The sequence below is a fragment of the Dama dama genome, chromosome 15 (genome assembly GCF_033118175.1).
Source record: "Dama dama isolate Ldn47 chromosome 15, ASM3311817v1, whole genome shotgun sequence".
Classification (NCBI taxonomy): domain Eukaryota; kingdom Metazoa; phylum Chordata; class Mammalia; order Artiodactyla; family Cervidae; genus Dama; species Dama dama.
Window position 1 is genome coordinate 69,317,599 of NC_083695.1, and position 20,989 is coordinate 69,338,587.

General features: G+C 39.2%; 2 protein-coding genes across 3 annotated transcripts in view; one reads left to right on the forward strand and one right to left on the reverse strand.

Moving 5' to 3' along the window:
• The window catches only part of ARMH3 (armadillo like helical domain containing 3), a 168,421-nt gene extending 147,987 nt beyond the window's left edge, over nucleotides 1–20,434 (reverse strand). For both annotated transcript variants that reach the window (XR_009696137.1, XM_061162445.1), the window contains exons 1-5: nucleotides 20,284–20,434; nucleotides 7,199–7,311; nucleotides 5,971–6,027; nucleotides 5,715–5,861; nucleotides 3,683–3,790 (exon numbers count right to left, since the gene is read on the reverse strand). Coding sequence is in view for 1 of the 2 variants with exons in the window: in XM_061162445.1 (XP_061018428.1) it covers nucleotides 3,683–3,790; nucleotides 5,715–5,861; nucleotides 5,971–6,027; nucleotides 7,199–7,300 (414 nt within the window). In the remaining variant the exon portion in view is untranslated. The remainder of the gene's footprint in view (nucleotides 1–3,682; nucleotides 3,791–5,714; nucleotides 5,862–5,970; nucleotides 6,028–7,198; nucleotides 7,312–20,283) is intronic.
• LOC133070573 (large ribosomal subunit protein uL24-like) lies at nucleotides 248–807 on the forward strand. Its single transcript, XM_061162977.1, has one exon. It carries the CDS (start codon nucleotides 304–306, stop codon nucleotides 805–807), a length of 504 nt encoding a protein of 167 aa, XP_061018960.1. The 5' UTR covers nucleotides 248–303.
• Nucleotides 20,435–20,989: the final 555 nt, after the last annotated feature.

The following is a 20,989-nucleotide window of genomic DNA, read 5'->3' on the forward strand; positions in this document are numbered from 1 at the left end:
TAAGAAACATTAAATGAAGCAACCGTATCGTTGCCTGAGGCCTAGGCCTTGCACGATTAGATGAAGAAAAGGAAGACTTCTAAGTCTAGCTATTTTGAGGAAAAAGCTTTAGGACAACTGCACAGAATAACAAAGAATTCACTATTCTACCAAATGAATGCTTGCAGCCTATCACCCTCATATAAACCTTTAGATAAGAATGAAGTAAATTTTTCAAAGATTAATAATGATTAAATAGAGAACCGGAAGCAGCCTGCAGATCTCTTCCCTTCTGTGGCCATCGCTGAAGCGCCGTCGGCCAAAATGAAGTTCAATCCCTTTGTGACTTCTGACCGAAGCAAGAATCGAAAGAGGCATTTCAATGCGCCTTCCCACATTCGCAGGAAAATTATGTCTTCTCCTCTTTCTAAAGAGCTAAGACAGAAGTACAACGTTCGATCCATGCCCATCCGAAAGGATGATGAAGTTCAGGTTGTACGAGGGCACTACAAAGGGCAGCAAACTGGCAAAGTAGTCCAGGTGTACAGGAAGAAATACGTCATCTACATTGAACGAGTGCAGCGGGAGAAGGCTAACGGCACAACTGTCCATGTGGGCATTCACCCCAGCAAGGTGGTTATCACCAGACTAAAACTGGACAAAGACCGCAAAAAGATCCTCGAACGTAAAGCCAAATCTCGCCAAGTAGGAAAGGAAAAGGGCAAATATAAGGAAGAAACAAAAAAAGAAAAAAAAAAAAGGAAGAAACAATTGAGAAGATGCAGGAATAAAGTCATCTTGTCTACAGCTTTCATTAAAAACCGTTAAAATGAAAAAAAAAAAAAGATTAAATAATATATCTACAAACTAAAAACAATAAGTAATAACCTAAATAAAATTAAATTCTATTAAATAAATTTTAAAAAATAAATGGTTAAGTTAAAGGTTAATAAAGATAGTTAAATAAGTAAGCATGTTTCATTATTTGATAAAGAAAGCGTATCACTTGATGCAGGCACACTGAACAAATAACAAAAAGATAACATCGCTACTAGCTATTCACTGGCCACGTGCACTATCCAACAAAGTTGGCCCATATTCACCCTGGTCGAGTCTACTAAACAAAATGATCAGAGCTTATCACTTGTACTAACAATCAGCTGTCATACCAAATATAGTCAAAAGATGAAACCCTTAGATACTACAAAAGAAAGAAGAAAAAAAGAAATTTTTTCATTAAATAAAGGAGGAAAATGAATGGAGAATACAGATTTAGCATGCTGGAAGGTTGAGTGAGTATTCAAAATAAGCTACTTCAATTCAACAAATATGTAGATTCTATGTGCCAAATTTCATGTTTTCAAAGAAAACTAAAAAATAAGACAACAACCTTTGCTCTCAAGGCGTTTTTAGTCTAACAGGAGAGAAAAATAAGTAAACAGTTTTAACTTAATGATTACTATGAAAGAAATACATATGGAAGAAAGGAATTAGCTGTGATGTTACCTATTCCAGGACTCCTAAGGGACAGGTTGTACTTTGAAAAATCAGTAGGAATTAATTAAAACTTCAGAAGGAAAGGAATTCTAGACAGACATCAGCATGATCAAAGACACACAAGGAATGAAAACAGTCCTGGGTGTGCAGCTGGAATACAGTTTGTTATTATGGAAAGGTGAGGCACAGTGATGAGAGATGCAATTTGAGAAATAAATAGAAAGAAGATCACAAAAGTTACATAAGGCTAATGAGGAAGTTTGGTCTTTATCCTTTCAGTGACAGGAAACTAATGAAGGGTTTTAACCAAGATTTGAGTGTTAAGATACATCACTCTGGTGTCAGTGTGGATGACAGATTTAAAGATGTTAGGTCTGGAGGAAGGGAGAAAAATGAAGACTAACCTATCAGTTTTCTGAGGATGGTTGCCATGTCTGATTTGCCTCTGTATCCCCAGTGCCTAGCACATAGGAGCCTAATAAATGTTTGTCAAAAGAATGAAGGCAGGGAATTTCCTGGGAGTCCAGTGGTTAAGACTCCACACTGCCAATGCAGGAGACAAGGGTTCAATCCCTAAACAAGGAACTAAGATCCCACATGCCATGCAGTATGGCCAAAAAAATTAAAAAAAAAAAAAAAGACTCCAGGTACTAAATCTTTGTGCACTCCTAACTGCATATTTGTAATTTTTTAAAAATAACCTATTCACTATAAGGATTCTTTTGCATGTGCTGTGCTGTGCTTAGTCGCTCAGTCGTGTCTGACTCTTTGTGACACCATGGACTGTAGTCTGCCAGGCTCCTCCATCCATGGGGATTCTCCAGGCAAGAACACTAGAGTGGGTTGCCAAGCCCTCCTCCAGGGGATCTTCCCAATCCAGGGATCAAACCCAGGTCTTCCGGGTTGCAGGTGGATTCTTTACCATCTGAGCCACTAAGGAAGCCCATTCTTTGGCACAGAGATTTCTTTATTTTGAATTTAGTGAATGAGAAAATACGAGTTCTTCAAAGTTCATATTATGAACAACATTCACTGAAGATAGTGACAGTAATATAAATCAGGTATCTGATATGGGATCTGTACCCAAAATAGGTAAAGAACTCTTACAACTCAACAGTAAAAAGACAAATAATTCAATCTACAAATGGGAAAAGAATTTGAATAGACATTTCACACACACACACATACTGCTGGGGAAAATGTAAAATGGTATCGCCACTTTGGTAAATAGTTTGGAATCTCCTCAAAATGTTAAGCATAGAATTACCATATGATCCAGCAATTCTACTCCTAGGTATATACCTAAGAGGATTAAAAACATATGTCCACATTTACAATCACTTCATAGCAGCATTATTTATAACAGCCAAAATGCTGAAACATCTCAAATGTCTATCAACCGATGAACAGATAAGTAAAATAATATGATACATTCATACAGTAGAATACTAAGCAGCCAAAAAAAGGAATGAAGTACAAGGTACAACATGGATGAACCTTGAAAACATTAAGCTGAGTGAGAAACCAGACACAAAAGACTACATATGATATGATTCCATTTATATGAGAAGTACAGTAGAGGTGAACCTATAGAGATATAAAACATATTAATGGTTGCCAGAGGCTGGAGAGAAGAAGAAATAGGGAATGACTGATAATGGCACATGTTTTCTTTTTGGGGTGATGAAAATGTTTTGAATTAACAGTGGTGATGGTTGTGCAGCTGCATGAATATACTAAAAACTACTGGTTATACACCATAAAAGGATGAACTGTATGATATGTGAATTACATACTGATAATGCTATTTCTCAAAAAGCATCAAACAGTAGAAATGAGAATTCTGGTAAAATCAGTGTTAAATAAGAAAACTTAAAAGTTTAGAACTAAAATATCCTTGTGTATTAATTTGTTACCTTCTATTTAAATTCTTACATGCTTTTAAGAATGTATGGTCATGATGTAAATCACAAGTTTCTCAGTCTTTATCCTACAGGGAAAAGATGCCTCAATACAAATCTGAATTTCAAATTTTCCTTTATTAAAGGATAAACCAAATCTGTAAAAATATCCAAATTCAAGGCCAATTCAATCATTTATGTCTATCTGAGTTAGATGACTAGAACATTTAACTGTCTGCAGATGGTATTCCTCAACAGCTGTCAGAAGCAGACACCCAGAGGCACATCTGCAGCTTATGCCTCACCTTCATGCACAGCTCCGCCTTGTCAAAGCCCATCAGCATGTTGATAATGTCAAACCCAGAGGTAGACTTATTCTTTTGATGGACTCCTCGAATGAGTGCACACAAGGTCTGCAGAGATGAGAGAAAGAATTCTTTCTAGAAAGTCTCAAAATGAAAAGGGCATTGGATCAGTAGCCTCACACTACAACCTCAGAACCTTCTCCTCCTATAGCTGACAATCAACTGCTCTATGCTTTGAGCTCCAGAATATAGTCGGGGTCTTAATATGTGCAAAATCTAGACATGAAAAGAGGAACAGCATCTGAAACTGTCATCTTTTTTATTCTTTTCTGGCCATCCTCTTTTTAAATATTACATTGCAGACAAAGATTGGAAGGTGACATTCAAAAATAAGAAACTGTTTTTGAGCTTGAATCATTGGGTTGATAGACCTTGCCCTTATTTAAAATTAATTTTAGAATTTACAAAATAGTTTATCATCTTTAGTAATTATTTTTAATAACTATAGAAGACCCTGTATGATAACAACTGATCAATTTAAATCTTAAAAATTCATTACAATCCCCATCTACTACTTACTAACTGTGTGAGCCTGGACAAATCAGTTAACTTTTCAGTGCCTCATTTTTCTCATCTATACAATGGGATAATAATAGCATTAATCTCATAGGGATGATGTGAAGACTATGTGAATTAATACTGTATGGCACTTAGAATAGTCCTTGGAACTTTGTTAAAATTCCTGGACTAGCCTGGAACTTAACTTTGTTAAAGCTCAATAAATGTCAATTATTACAAAACTGTACTATAATTCTATGGTTCACCAAGTGACTTAGTGTCAATATATTTCCACTGAACTAAAAAGTTTACAATTCATGCCCCTAAAGCAAGTCACTGTAATGACAGGAAGTACAATTTCCAACTTTCATTTCAATTTGCAATGAAGAGGTCACAACAACTGTGATGCTCAAAATGTAGAATTTACTGTCCAAAAGTTAAGCAAGATACAGGATAAACATGGTCCTTCTTTCTGGGGCATTAGCTCAAAAGGTAATTTCTACATTCTACAAATGAGAAAACCGGAGCTCACAGAGTGATCTGCCCAACTTGTAAGTTAGAAACTTAAACCCAATCTACCGAAAGTTCCAATAAAATTCTTTACACTGTCATGACTTCTTCATATTCTATGCTTGTCAATCACTACCCTAGGTACTCAGCTCAATCTAGGCTACACTGGAGCTACTAAACTATAAACTTTAGAAATTTTGAAAAAAAAAAAGAAAGAAATTTTGCCCCTCACTCTTTCAAAAAAATTTACTTCTAGAACACTACCTGCCAGGCACTGATCTACACACTAGGAACAAAGTATTGAATAAAACCATCTTTACCCTCAAGAAGACTATAATGTATTCCACCAGCTCAATGTTAGGCGTAACAGTAATTCAAGAAATTCATGAATCTTCCGCATGATAATGCCACTTAGCATTAAGAACAATGATTCTTAACGTTTTTAGACTTACTGACCCTTTTGAGAATCTGATGAAAGCCCGCTCTCCAAAAAAATGTACATATACACATAATGTACATATAAACATAAAATATTACATAAAACTACAGGGAGTCAAGGACCTTCTGAAACCTCAGAATAAGAACTCTTGATCTAGTGAGAAAATACTGTTTGTATAAGAAAACACTATCTATTTAATTAAGAAAGTCTCATGATTTTTGCTGTAGACTAAGCACCCTTTCTGGAGTTTCTTCTCTTTTACTTTCCTTCAAGTAATAATAAAAATTCTGTCAAACAATCCACCTTGGCATTAGATCAAATTATACAAATGGAAAAGATTACTACTATAGATGTCCATTTGTTTAACTAGGAAGATAGCTAAATAAAACATAGCATAGATGTTTGGTTACTTAAAGAAATAAAGGGAAAAAAGCCTCAAGCCTAAGGGTAATTTTAGGTTCCTCAAGTTCCAATAGATGTATTACAGTTTATAAACAAGACTTCCCCATTCTCCCAGCCATGTACCTGCAACGCATTAACCACTCGAATTGGATGTTCCTCTCCCAGAGCCTGGATGCAGTGTTGAAATAAGCAATTAATATTGTCCTTGATCTTCATTAACTCCTCACCATCAAGAGATTCCAACTTGCCTTCTAGGTACTCTAAATTCACCTAACACGGAAACAATAAGGGCCTGAGTACATTTTTAGTGTAACACCTAGAACACATGTGAAGGCAATCTCAGTTACCAGGAAAATCCACAGATGCCACGAAGTCTTACCTTCATGAGGAAGAGCTCCTCCCAAAACCGAGGACTGCACTTACTAGGGTCCTCTGTCTGAAACCAGAAGATAAGTAGATTCAATATACCCAGCTAACACCAAAGCATTAAGAACACATTTGAAAGAGTCACTATATGCCTTTCATTAGGGTCAATCTTACCTCTCACAATTAACTCTGAAAATGCTTGGTCATTCCAAACAGCGGTAAAGGGGAACAATTTGGGGGGGGAGGGGGGTGTCCCCAAATGGAAGACATTGTGCATGGATATATATTCCCTGCACCAGAAGTTAAATGACTCAAAGAATCTCCTTCAAATCTTCCTCTTCTTAGCAAGAAGTGAAGAACCAGTTAGTCATATTCTGATACATCCCCACTGTACTTTTATGGGTGCTCAGTTTTCAAGCCCATTCACATACATGAAATACAACAGCCCAGTGAGCCAGGTAGGGTAAATATTATCACGATTCTCCTTTTAGGAAAGAGAGTCCACAGAATTACACAAGATATGCAACTCCTTTTACAAGAGTAACATGTTTTACACATTTACATGTACTACTTATGACCAAGATTTCAGAAGTTAAATATATATGCAGGGTATCTAATTACTCTAAACTTCCATGAAGGGGTATATTTTACAACACTGGCCTGGACTACAGTCAATACACAGTTCTGAAGACCCAAAGAAATCCCCAATCTAATTGCTAATAATTCCTTAGTCATCTCATAATGTTGGAGGATGAGACAACCTAACTAAGAAATCGTTCTATCCACTAACAACTTGAGAAAGAATGTAACAGTGCATCTTTTTAAAATATCTGGACCAAAAAAACAAACAAAAAACAACAACAACAACAAAACAAAAAACAAAAATCAAAATATCTGGACCATAGAATTCTAGGGTCAAAGGGAACTTCAAAGGACATCTAGGATAGAAAGGTCCTTAAGTCAAATCATAAGGAAGACAACTCTTAAATATATTCAGAAAGAGCAATCCTCTTTTAATTGTTTTACCCAGCTAGAGGCAACAATCTATAAGAACAACACAATAACAATCTACGTTAATTAACACATGATCATAATTTCTACTATGAGAGAGCTTACTCTCACCCTTGTTCTCTTTTTCCCTCTGAAGAACTAGAAAGTAGCAGGCAGAGGTGAGGTTAATTCTCATTTTGGAACAAGAAACTGAGTCAAGCTGTGAAAAATGTCAGAGCTCCAGGCCTTACCATGAAGATCTCATCATACATCAGCACCACTTTTTCCTTCAATGGTTTTTTGGAGGCTGAAGATTTCCGAAGCAAACCCCCTCGTTTCTCTACCTGTGCCATGGTGAGAGAATCTGTGAAGGAAAGCCACACTTAGTGCTAGAAATGCTAAGATGTTGGAGAGAGTATTGAAATACCTCTCAATGGGAAATTTTTTAGGAAGAAGAAATGATAAATAACCATGGTATAGATTTTGTGCATTTGTCCAACATCCCCTCCTCTGACCAGGTAATTTCAAGGTTTAAATCATAACTTGGTCTACAGCAAAACACATTTTACATCCTTAAAACATGCCAGTGGACAAGACTTAAAGAAGATCCAAAACCAAGCAGGAAAGTGTAACTAGCTCCCTCTGCAATAGGTCTGGTCATATATTTGAGGTTGATGGAGGAAAGGCTGCAAAGCACACACTGCCCACAGACTGATGGTGAAGTTAAATTTCAAGTATTGATCGAGCTTAGGACCATTAAGGCAAGAAGTGTGCTGCAGACTGATGTACTCCATTGATTTCCCCAAAGTAAGTAGGTCCTCCTCACTGCAAAGTACTTGGCCTTCACTGTCATATAAATCACTCTGGACTTGACTGCCTTCAGAAATTCCTCTGTAAAGAAACCCAAGGCAGAAAACAGTAGTTAAAAGACCAAAAATTAAATTAATCTAAAAATAACCAAATATAACTCCCTTTAAATTTAATTATATGTACACATACATATAACTTCAGTGTATTTTTTAATTCTCTATAAAAGCAGTTCCACAAATCATGCCCAAATTCTCCCATCTTGCTTCAAGGAATCCTCAATTTTTTCCAAGTGAGAACTTGAAATGCCACAGGTCTTCACATGGATTTACACATTCTCTCACTTCCCCAACTTTTTCTTCTGTTGACAAAATTCCTCTCTTTCCCTTAAATCTTAGGCTTTAGTTGTAAAACTTAATTTTATCCAATGACAAGTATGGATGGTAGTAAGGAGACTGATTTCACTTTCAGACAAATCCAAAGCAGCAGAAAACTAATCTTGTTCAATGACATTTGGAAAATATACACTATGTTTCAAATCAAAATCAAAACTTTAATGAAGAGATGAATCCAACAGCATAAAAGACTCTGTCTCAGATATCATCTTTCTCTAATACGTATAGCCCCAAAGGAGATGCATTTTTGAGCTCTAAAAGCACAGAAAATTTCCTCACTGGATGTTATGCATCCTTAGCACAGGGACTGTATCTTATACCTTTTTCATAAGCACTTGGTTCGCAGTAAATGCTCAGTATATGCCTGTCACTGAGAAGTCCTACGTCTAACCTAAAATTTTAGTTAGACCTGACTGTATCAAAGCCTCACTAAGACCTCTTATTCCTTTATGATCCAGAGAAAACTGAAGGAAAAAATAACAACAACAAAAAAAGAGAAGATTCTTTCAGGCAATTTACACTGTATCGATCATTGCTTTGCCTTAAAGCATGAAATAGAGGCTCCATTCAAAACATTCCTGTGTCTTTTAAATAGGTTGTCAAGAGGAAGATGTCCTTATCGGGGGAAAATAAATTGGAAATCAAGAGGATCCTATTAAAATAAATCAAAAGCAATGCAATTCTAAGCTTAGTGGATATAGATCTTTTATGTGCTCAGCTTCAACCAGCTGATTAACAGGAATAGTGGGAGCCAAAGTCCCTGGATGTGAAAAGCACATGTTTACAAACATCTCCTTCTGAGGATTTATAATTAGGTTACAGCTAATCAATGTCCACCCCAAATCTAATAAACTCACTTTCTCTATTTTGGAATCAATACTTTCTAATAAGCAAAAGGGAATAGGAGAGGAAGGAAAAACAATTTCAACCAAAAGTACCAAATTTCCTAAGAAATTAAATTCTTTTCATCACTCTCCTTCCATCTGGAGCAGGGGTAAATTCAACGAAGGGCCTCAACTCATTATTCTCTGTCATCATCACAGGCATCTGGAATTTACCACCCAAGCTGTCTGAAGTGTGACTAGAAACTGACAACATAAAAGTCCCCTCCTTTTGCCAGCACTTCTACCCAGTGAGCACAACAAAAAAGGGTATTTCTAGAATGCAGACTAGAAGAAGCGTAGAACTCTTAAAAAACTCTTTCTGGGGTCTCAGAAAATGAAGCCTGTGCTCCCAAATTTGAAAGTAAAATATCTGACTGGTAGAGCAGTAAATTGCAGTACATCAGTAATGTAAGTGTAATCTGTTTATATCCTCCCAGTGTTTCTTTCCTCTTTCACAATCCTCCCCTATTGTAGAGAGAACCAGCAGCAGCTGAGCAGCAGTCAGACATAAACAAATAGCCAGCAGAACTGAGACTAGAACACAGCTCTCCCAAGCAACTAGATGACACTGAGTAAATCATTGTGCTTCTCAGTTTCCTTACAAGTAAAACTAGAAGACTGGACTAGACATATTATCTAATGAGTCTCTCGGCATCCCTGAAATACCACAAGCACAAAAGGAACACCTAAATACTGTAAAGCTCTAACTGAGGCACTAAGGAGTTACAAAAAGGAAACTCCAAATTGGATCCTCTAGGAGCTCAAATCTATTAGCAGAGACAGGCACAGAACAACCCATGAAGTGTTAGTCGCTCAGTCCCATCCCACAGACTCTTTGTGACCCCATGAACTGTGGCCCACGAGGCCCCTCTGCCCATGGAATTTTCAGACACGAATACTAGAGTGGGTTGCCATGCTCTTCTCCAGGGGATCTTCCTGATGGAGGGACTCAACCCAGGTCTCACACTGCAGGCAGATTCTTTACCATCTGAGCCACCAGAACCCATGAAGAAGTGAAGTGAAGTGAAGTGAAGTCGCTCAGTCGAGTCCGACTCTGCGACCCCACGGACTGTAGCCTACCAGGCTGCTCCATCCATGGGATTTTCCAAGCAAGAATACTGGAGTGGGTTGCCATTTCCTTCTCCAGAACCCATAGCACAAGGCAAATCATGAGAAAGTAATAAAGTACAAAGAAAATGCTGTGGACTACAAGGAAGAGAAAGAAGCATTCTATGACTACACTATGACCTCTGTTGGTCTGGGCTTTTAAATCCTTCTAGTGAAGAAGCAAATACAGCAAAGCCACAGCAATCCCACAGAAATGTCATCTTAGGCATGAACACAGTTTCTGAGAAACAAGATATAGTAGACAAAGTAATAAAAAATAATCAGGCAATTTTTCAATGCTAATTTCACCTACCACCAAACTTAGGAATGGCTTTAAATCCCCCAAACTCAATGGTAAATCAATGAAGTCTTTCATTCCTAAACCTCAGGAATTGCTGGTCCCATGACCTGCATACAACTTCTCTCTGAAAAACCCAAGTCATACAATAAGAACTATATCTTAAAGCAGTCCAGCTACAGACTTCTTAAATGCACATCACTTCACACCCCTACAGCATAAAATAATTAAATATCAAGATTTTAAAACCTGAAGTCAAAAAAATAAATAAATAAAACCTAAAGTCAAATACTTCCAGTGTTTCACAAGCAAGGAATGCTAGTTACACTTAACAAGTTACTCATTTATTTTATTGTCTTCTTAAGCACAATATATGCCAACTCTAGTATCAGAAAATTAATTTAATAGAAATTCACTCTGATTTCCAAAGTGATCAATTAATCTATTAAAGTCTCGGTATTGTATCTACATGAGATGATGAAGGTTAAAAAACTAAATCTATTGAGGTAGTCATTTCACAATATACATAAATCAAACCATCATGCTGTACACCTTAAACTTACACAGTGATATATGTCAATTATTTCTCAATAAAACTGGGAAAAATATCTAAAAAAGGCTTCGGTCTTAGTCCCAACTATTATACACTCATTCTATAAGTTTCCTTTCTCTTCCTGGCTTCAATTTGCCAGTATGTGCTGGACCGCAAGAAGGCTGAGAGTTAGAGAATTGATGCCTTCGAATTGTGGTGCTGGAGAAGACTCTTGAAAAAGTCTCTTGGACTACAAGATCAAACCAGTCAATCTTAATCAACCCTGAATATTCACTGGAAGGACTAATGCTGAAGCTAAAGCTCCACTATTTTGGCTACCTGATGCAAAGAGCCAACTCACTGGAAAAGACCCTGATGCTGGAAAAGACTGAAGGAAGGAGAAGAGGGTGGCAGAAGATGAGATGCTTAGATAGCATCACCGACTCATGTGTGCCTGCATGCTCAGTTACTTAATCGTGTCTGACTCTTCACAACCCTATGGACTACAGCATGCCAGGCTCCTCTATCCATGGAACTCCCCAGGCAAGATTACTGGAGTGGGTTGCCATGCCCTTCTCTAGAGGATCTTCCAGACCCAGGGATAGAACCTGCATCTCTTACATCTACCTGCATTGGCAGGTGGGTTCTTTACCACTAGCACCACCTGGGAAGCCCAGCATCACTGACTCAATGGACATGAATTTGAGCAAACTCTGGGAGACAGTGAAAGACAGGGAAGACTGGCATGCTACAGTCCATGTGGTCGCAAAGAGTTGGACATGATTTACTGACTGAACAACAAACAATAGCAAAAGCCATGGCAAGAAGCCATGGCAAGAATGTGCAAAAAAGGGAACCCTGTGCACTGCTGGTGGGGATGTAAGTTGGTACAGCCACTACAGGAAATAGTATGGATGTTCCTCAAATACTAAAAATAAAACTACCATATGACCCAGCACTCCCACTTCCATATATATCTGAAGAAAATAAAGTCACCATCTTGAAGAGATGCACTCTCATGTTCACTGCAGCATTATTCACAATTAAAAAAACCATGGAAATAACCTAACTGTCCATCACTGGACAAATGGATAAAGAAAAGGTGGTATATACATACAGTGGAATATCATTCAGCCATAAAAAAAAAGAAGGAAATCTTGCCATTTGCAACAACACAGATGAATCTTGAGGGCAGTATGCTAAATGAAATGTCAGACAGATAAAGACAAATATTGTTTGTTGCATGTGGAATCAAAAAAAGCAAAACAAATAGAAATTGAGTAGATCAGACTGGTGGTTGCACAGGGGATGGGGAATGGGGCAAATGAGAGATGCTGGTCAAAGGGTACAAACTTCCAGTTATAAGACAAGTAAGTTCTGGGAATCTAACATAAAACCTGGTGACTGTAGTTAACAATACTGTATCATATATCTAAAAGTTGCTACATTAAATATTAAATGTTCTCACCACAAGAAAAAAAGGAAAAAAGTGACCATGTGAGGTAATGGATGTGTTAACTAACTTTATCATTGGTAATGATTTCACAATATATATGTATATCAAGTCATTATGTTGTATACCTTAAAGTTATACAGTGTTAAACATAAATTGTGTGTGTGTGTGTTAGTCACTCAGTCGTGTCCTACTCTGTAGGACCCCTTGCACTGTAGCCTGCCAGGTTCCTCTGTCCATGGTATCCTCAACGCAAGAATACTGGAGTGGCTTGCCCTTCCCTTTGCCAGGGGATCTTCCCGACCCGGGAATTGAACACAGGCTTCCTACACTGTAAGCAGATTCTTTACCATCTGAGCTGAAATATCATATCACAACAAAATAGGAAGAGGGTATGGAACGGCTCTCTATAGGCTTTCAGGGTAATGGTCTAGAGTTTTAGGTTCATACTTGTAATGGACTGGTAGCAAGTATCACCCTCACTTCACTGCTTGATGAGGCTCTAAAACACTAGTGTAGGTAGATGCTCAGAAATACACCTCAAAACATTTCAACCAGAATGGAAGAAAAGACCAAATGGAAAGAAGGAAAATTAATAAAAATAAATGTACCCAGCATCCAGAAGAAAAAAATATGCACAGATCAGGCATGCATTCATTCATTCAACAATACCAATACTGATCACCTTTCAGGTGCTAACCATTAAGGGTACAGCAGTGAACAAGACAAACAAGATCCCTGCTTTCAGAGTTTTCATTCTAGTAGAGGAAGAAAGGCAACAAACAACTTGAGACAATGATAAGTATCTTGAAGACAAATTGTCTAGGGGGACTACAGATAGCAAATTAAAGAAGGACTCTAAGAAAAGTGATAGGAGGACTGAGATCAGGCTAACAAGAAGAAAACAGCCATGTGGAAATCTTCAGGAAAGTGTTCCAGATAGAGGCAACAGCAAATTCAAAGGCCCCAAGACTTGAACACACTTGGCATGTTCAAGAAACAGAAATGCCAGGGAATTCCTTGGCAATCCAGTGGTTAGTGCTACGTGCTTCCACTGCAGGGGAGCCAGGTTCAATCCCTGGTTGGGGAACTAAGAACCTGATGCCACACATCACGGCTAAAAAAGAAAATGCCAGAGTGCCTAGAGTATAAATATTCCTTTTTTGAAAGGTTTTTGTAAAGCCTATTGAGTGTGAGTTTTTTTAAATATACGAAGAGAATTCAAATGTCCATTAGCAGCAGAATGGGAAAATTATATTATATGTATAATATACACACTAGAATACTATACAGAAATTTTAAAGAACTATTGAAATAATATTGATAAACTAATAGATACTGAATAAAAAATGTCTGAAAGAAACGAGTACAAACTAATGATTTCATTTATATGAAACTCAAAAAGGTAAAATTAGCCTGTGGGAACACAGATTAGAATAGTTGTTACCCTGGGCAGGGAGATGAATGGGATGGAGTGTAAGGTAGCCTTCTGAGGTGCCAGAAATGTGCTCTATCTTGACCTGAGTGGAAGCCATATAAATATGTACATGTGTAAAAGAATTATCCAGTCATACACTTCACATTATGTATACCGTTCCTCGATCCAAAATAATGTATGTGTTCACATATACATACACATATGTGTATATATATATGAAAATTTAACACCACCCATGCAAAACATTAGAACAAAGCCTAGTAGGGACTCCAACTTGCACACACAGGACACTGATCTAAAATAACCACTGAAGAGCTGACACTTATTTAGCACTTATTATAGACCAAGCACTGTCCTAAGCACTTTATACACATTGTTTTATCCTCACAACCTATGATCCAGGAAACTTGACAGTAAGGAAATTAAAGAATGAAGCGGTTAAAAAACAAAAATAAAAAAACTTATCAGGATAAGTGAAAGTAGGGACTCAAACCCAGAGGGCCTAATGTTTGAGTTCAGCCCTTAACCACTATACTATACTGAGCAGAGATGAACAGATGTAGAGTAACCTACACATAAACAAAGCTGCATCTGCAGAGAAAATGAAGAGGTTCCAGGTGAGTGAGGAGGAAGACTACATGCTTGCTGACCTTAATGAACAAACTATAGAGTATCCAGATATCTTGAGTTTCATCACTTGTTTGCCTGTAGGTAGATGTGCCATCCTAAGAAGAGAACTATCTGCTACACGCATATGTATATAAATATGGATAACGGTGAAGTGAAAGAGAGAGACAAATCAATGAAATAGTAGAAAACTTAGAAGGAAAAATTGGAGAAGACTCTGAGTGTCTAATCAAGTTGATAGATGTATTCAGTATAAGAAATGGAAAAAAAAAAAAGCTGAAATACATTGATATCCACTACAGGGTCTAATTGATACTATATTTTAATTGAGCTATGGCTTCCCTAGTGGGTCAGATGGTAAAGAATCTGCCTACAATGCAGGAGACCTGGGTTCGATCCCTGGGTTGGGAAGATCTCCTGGAGAAGGGAATGGCAACCCATTCCACTATTCTTGCCTGGAGAATCCTATGGACAGAGGAAGCCTCGCAGGCTACAGTCCATGTGGTTGCAAAGAGTTGGACACAACTGAGCGACTAACAGAACTTAATTGAGCTAAGTCAGTGCTCTGAGGGTAATTCTCCACCAAAGCTGGATTATGAATGGAAAGATACTATAAAACAAGACAGAAAGATGAAAACGCTTTACCCCTACAGAGCTGTATCACATGTTTCAGAATCTCCTGGCATGCCTCCTGGAAATGTAGACTCCTAAACCCCTCTCCCCACTACTGAAACAGACTTTTCAAGATAAGAACTAGAGGTCTACATTCTAATAATGACCCCAGTCAGTGGTTCTGAATTGGGGCAATTCTGGCTCCCAAGGGACATCTATCGCTGCCTGGAGCTATTTTGGGTTGTCACAGCTGGGAGGGGAGGTACCACTGGCATCTACTGGGTAGAGGCCAGGGATGATGCTAAACACCCTAAAGTGTACAGGACAGTTACCACACAAAGAATTATCTGGTCCAATAAGTCAATAACGCTGAGGTTAAAAGACCCTGCCCCAAATAACTCTGATGTTCACTAAAGTTTGAGAAGTACTCATCTAAGCCTTAAAACAAGCCTTCAAAAGAAAGTAGCATCTGGACAGACTTTTGAGAGGATGAATAAAACTTCTGCCATCTCCAGGAGAGGCACTGGGGCAATCCTCACCTACTTCCGCCTCATTCTCCCAGTATTACTCACCAACACCATCCCCTTTTCTCAGGATCTTAGTCCCTGTTTGCCCATCTGTGAAAGAACACTATGGAATACATTGACTATAGTAGTCCACAGTGCCTCCTGAAGGAGATGAAAATCCTGTCTGCCCAGAAGTTGTGGCTGAGTCAGATAACATCACTCCAATTCTGATCGTGAGCCATTCACCCAATACACAAAAGGAGACAATAAGTTTACCGAGTCAGAAAGAGTCTTCTGACTTTCTTAAAAAATTTCCCTAGTTCCTCTAGATGTGAGGGTTTGTGTTTTTAATTTTTAGGCAAAAGTTATGTCCTTCTGCAAGGCATCCCACACTCCCGTGTAAAACTATAATGCAAGGCATTTTTACCTTCAAATCCCAACCTTTCATTTCTCAAACTAGCTCCTGTATCGCCTCTTCCTTTCTGAAGGCCCCAAGGATTTAGCTCACTAATTGGATTCACAAATTCATGATCCACATGACTCCCTGTCATACCTTCTCTCAGTAGCATGGGACACGGGTTCCCCTAAGTCTACCCCCAGACTGGGTCTGAAACCAGCATGTAACTCCTTTCCATTTTAATGGATTTTTACTGCTAGTCACCTCAAGTCTTTTATACCCCCAAAAGGAAAATAGAGTGAGACCTGAATTCTTGAAGCTGCCTCTCTAAATCCCCTTCACGTGGTCTTTTTTTTTTTTTTTGGCCACACCACACGGCATGTGGGATCTTAGTTCCCCAACCAGGGATCCAACCCTTCCACCCTGAAGTGGGAGCGCAAAGTCTTAACCACTGGATCTCCAGGGAAGTCCCCCTAAATTCTCTTCATAGAGAGCTCCACGACAGGCCACAACCCTTTTGCTCTATCATTTGTTTTTATTACTAGGGATGGAATTCATCATTCATTTCTCCATATCTTTCAGAGCACAGCCTCCCACTCAAGGTGGTATATAATAATAAATACTACTACTGAGTACTTACTATATACTTGGCACTATTCTAAGTGATTTAAATACACTGTATTTACAACAAGCAAATGAAGTAGGTACTAATACCATAATTTTACAGTGAGGATTTTACTTTGCCCAAGTAATAAGTAGTAAAGCCACTAAATCTTTCTGGTAGCTCTATGAGAACATCATGTTAGTGCAAAAAAAAAAAAAGTGCTTACTAGTAGAACATTCAAAAATCTAGATTCAGTTAAAATTCTATGGAAACTCCAAACTGATATTCATTTATATCACATTCCCACTTTACATCTGACAAGCATCACCCCTATTTTCTAGATGCTAGGACAGAACCAGCCTGATTCAGTTATAAGCACATGAGCCACTATGCGGCAGCATCCGTATCTTGTGTGTGTTCCTATGCTCTGTACAGTGTTTACCTCAGAGTGGGTGTCTAGCCTACACTTGAAAGTGGAATTAACTCACGGGACTTGCCCAAGACTAGGCAGCAAGTGGCGAAACCACGATTTCCCCAATCTCTACTCTGGGTCACAGTCTGCACCTACTAGAAGTGAAATAGCTCCACAGAAGAGAATTCAATCTGGTCCCATCAGAATCTACTAAGTCTGCCTACTTTCACAAATTAACAATACAGATGAAGAGGTTGAAACAAACATGACTATCTCAGGTTCCCTTTCAAATGATTTTACCTAAGAAGGAATGCACTTGTACCTTCAGAAGGAGGAACCAACTTCAAACTGACAGGATTTCAGAAAACGGTGACTGAAAATCACCCTTTTTCTGACAGCTCCCAGAATGAGAATTCATTGTAAGATCCTCTTCTCAAGAGCAGGAGCTCTTGTAAATTAATACTGTCTATATCCTGCTCAAGCCCTGAACTTCCTCAAGCAGCACAACGTCACTTACACCTTCTTCATCTCCTTTCCTGTTGAACAATACAAGCCTCATGAATAACACCTAAGTATAAAATGAAAATTATAAGACAGACTCCCATCATCTTCTTAAAGGAAAGCACAAAAGGTAACAGCAACCTAGCAAAGTAAATGGATTTCCTGTTGGCTCAACAACTAACACTTACCAAGACCTTAAAATAACATGAGCATGGTCTAAGGGGAAAAGGACACAAAATTAGAGGTATGGTCCCTGCCTTGAGATGCTCACTATAAAGTGAAAGAAGTACCTATTCAAATAATTCCTTATAAAGAAATAGACATTATTTTCCCAGGAGCTTTTTCACGTATGTCCTTCCTCCAAGTTACTGCCAAAATATAAAGCTCACCAGGCCTCCGTATTTCCAGCTGCATACTAACATGTCCATGAGTATATCCCACAATTAACTTGATCTCAGCATACCAGACTATCTCCACTATACCTCTTTCTATAGCCACCCAACCCTTTAAAAAATCTGCTCTACTTTTTCTAATTCATATTCTGGTCAATGAAATTCCCATTTACCCAATTTCTCAAATTAGAAAGCTTAGCCCACTGTCTCTCCCTAAACAGTCACTAAGTCCTATTGCAGCTATCTCAGAAATACTTCTAAAATCCATTCCCTCTCCTCTTCATTCCCACTGCCACACTTGATTGAGACTCTCAGGCAACTGCAACAATTCTAGTTAGTCTCACTGCCTCATTTCTCCATTACTTTAATCTGCACTTCTGTCGCTCCCTAACATTAAAAAGTTCCAATGGCTCCCGGCTCTCTTTTCAGTCTCACCTCCAGGCAATTTCCCCACCACACATTCTGTTTCAGACAAATTTAGACATTATTTTTATTTATTTTATTTTAATTATTTTTAATATTTTAATTTAATACATTTAATACTTTAATATTTTAAATTTAAATATTTTAAATTACTTAAATTTAAAATATTAAAATAATTTAATACTTTAATATTTTAACTATTTTTAATTAATTGTTTTATTTGTTTATTTATTTATGTCAGACATAAATCTGACATTTAAACGTCATGTTATTTTCTTTCCTGACTTCCACCATGTCTTTGCTCATGCTGTTGTCTCCAACTGGAATGCCTTCCCTTACCTGCCCAAATTCGTTATAAAGAAATAGACATTATTTTCCCAGGAGCTTTTTCATTTTCCAACACCCAACTCAAATACTTCCTCCCTGCAGATTGCCCTGACTCTCCAGGCAATGGTAATATTTCCTTCACATCCAATAAATTCCTTTAAATGGATATGTAACACGAAGCACTACAACTTTCATGTGAATATGTCTCTCTGATGTTCTTGAGGAAAGACTGTCATCTTTCTTTTTTTTAAAGTAAGAAGTGGATTTATCTTGAGAAACACACTCCACAGACAGTGTGGGCCATCTCTGAAGGCAAGAGGCCTGATACTCATATATCTAACCTCAGATAAGTGCTCCATAAATGTGTGTTGAATAGAGTTCACCCTCATATATCCTGGATCAATTTGTTATTTGGTTAGTTTTCCCAAATTTTATGGATTTCTGAACTTGGTTCTATATAAAAGTAACTTTCATAACACTGCTTTGAGTTTTCAAGAGGTTTTATTATTACTATTCAAATGTCTAATGAGTATATGAATTACAATGCCTAAACATCCTATGAAAATACCTTAAAGGCTCCCCTGTTCACTAAGGAAAGATTAAGAGTACTCGTTCACAATCCTAACAAGAAGAATCATCCTTTCTTCTAGACTGATCTGATATCTGGAAAAGCCCTCACACAGGAGGTACGGTGCACACAAGACCAACTGAAGGCACACCGAAAATAATCCCAATTAACTTGAGCTAAATTAACAGCAGACAAAAACCCTCCTTTACAAAGTCAGTGATTGAGTACAGAATAGCAAAGAAACAGCTCTCACTACACGCAAAACTTTTCCTGGAGAGGAGGAACTGGGGAGGGTCAGATGATCCACATTTACTGGGCCCTGCCAAGCCTCTACCTCTCCACGTCGAGAGGCAGCACTCCTCAGCCTCCCATAGTTCTCCTTCCCCAAGGAACCAGCTTTTATTTCCTGTTTCTTCCCTACACCTTACTGGGAACAGGTTCGTTTCCCCGGTTCACACCTAGTTAGCGAGAGAAAACATGGTAGCTTTGTGTGAAGGGTGGGCTGAAGCTCGACGGTCAGAGACTGTAAAGGAGGACAGGATGGAGCCCTTCCGGGACACCTGAACACTCCGACACACAGGGCTTCCTCTAGCCCTTCTCCTGGGTCTTACTCCGCGCCCTCACCTCAGGGCCAAGATGGGGTGAAGGCCACTCGGATTGGGTGAACACCACTCGAGTGGGAACAACCTGGGAGAAAAGCTCTCAAGGTAGCCTGAGGAGTCCGGGTCAGCCTCGTGCCGGGGTCAAAGGTCAGCGCCTCGGCTGCCAGAAGAGCCCACCAGGGACCCGAAGCGGCACTGGAGAGTTAGAGGGACCGGCTGCCGGAGAAGCGCTCGGCTTCTCGCTCCGCTCCGCCGTTCGGGGCCCACCCTCCCCGCCGCACGCAGCCTCCGCCCGCCTCAGCAGCTGCCCTGCCTCCCTCCCTCTCCCCGCGTAGTACCCGCGGCGAGCGCAGGCCCCGCCCCCAGGGCCGCTTCAGGGCCAAGGCCTAGTATGGCAGGACCCGCAGAGGTTGGCCAGGTTCGGAAACCTGCCCGGGCCGACAACGCTTACCGAGCCCCTGGCTCCTCCTCCACCACCCGCGCCGCTCCCGGGTCCGCTCGCTCCCGACGCCACCGATACCGCCGCTGCTCCGGGCTCACGGACGCGCTCCCGACCTCCCCCGACCCTTCCCCCGAGCCCGTCGTGTCCCGCTGGGTCCTAAAGCGTGCCGCTCACAGGTTCGCCGGCGCCCGCTGCCTGAGGCTGGCTCGGACCACGATTCCCAGCAAGCATCACAAAGACTACGATTCCCGAAATGCACCGCGAGAAAGAAATTAGCAAAAGGAACCTGTATCAGGAGTCTACTGGATACAAGTTGAATTAGCAGTTTCCTTTAAATATGGCAAATTCTGAAATCGGCAAGTTTGGGGAGGAAGATGATGTTTAGGAAATGTCTATTAAATATCCAGGCAAAAGCATTTAGTAGACGTTTGGATATCTTCTGTTGGAATTCTGCAGAGATATCTTGGCTGTAGATAAATATTTTGGAGCCATTGTCCTAGTGGTAGTGGTTCAAGCCACAAGAAGGAAAGAAATGGTCTAGGAAGAGGGTTAAAAAATAATAATAATAATGGGGGGTGAGGGCAGAGAGAAAAGGGCCCCAAACGGAACTTTAAACCAGCATTTAAAGGATGGTGGAGAAAGAGGAACCAATAACAAAGTTCTGGATATAGTACTATCTAAAAAGGAGGAAAATTAGAGGGGAAGAAAATGCTGT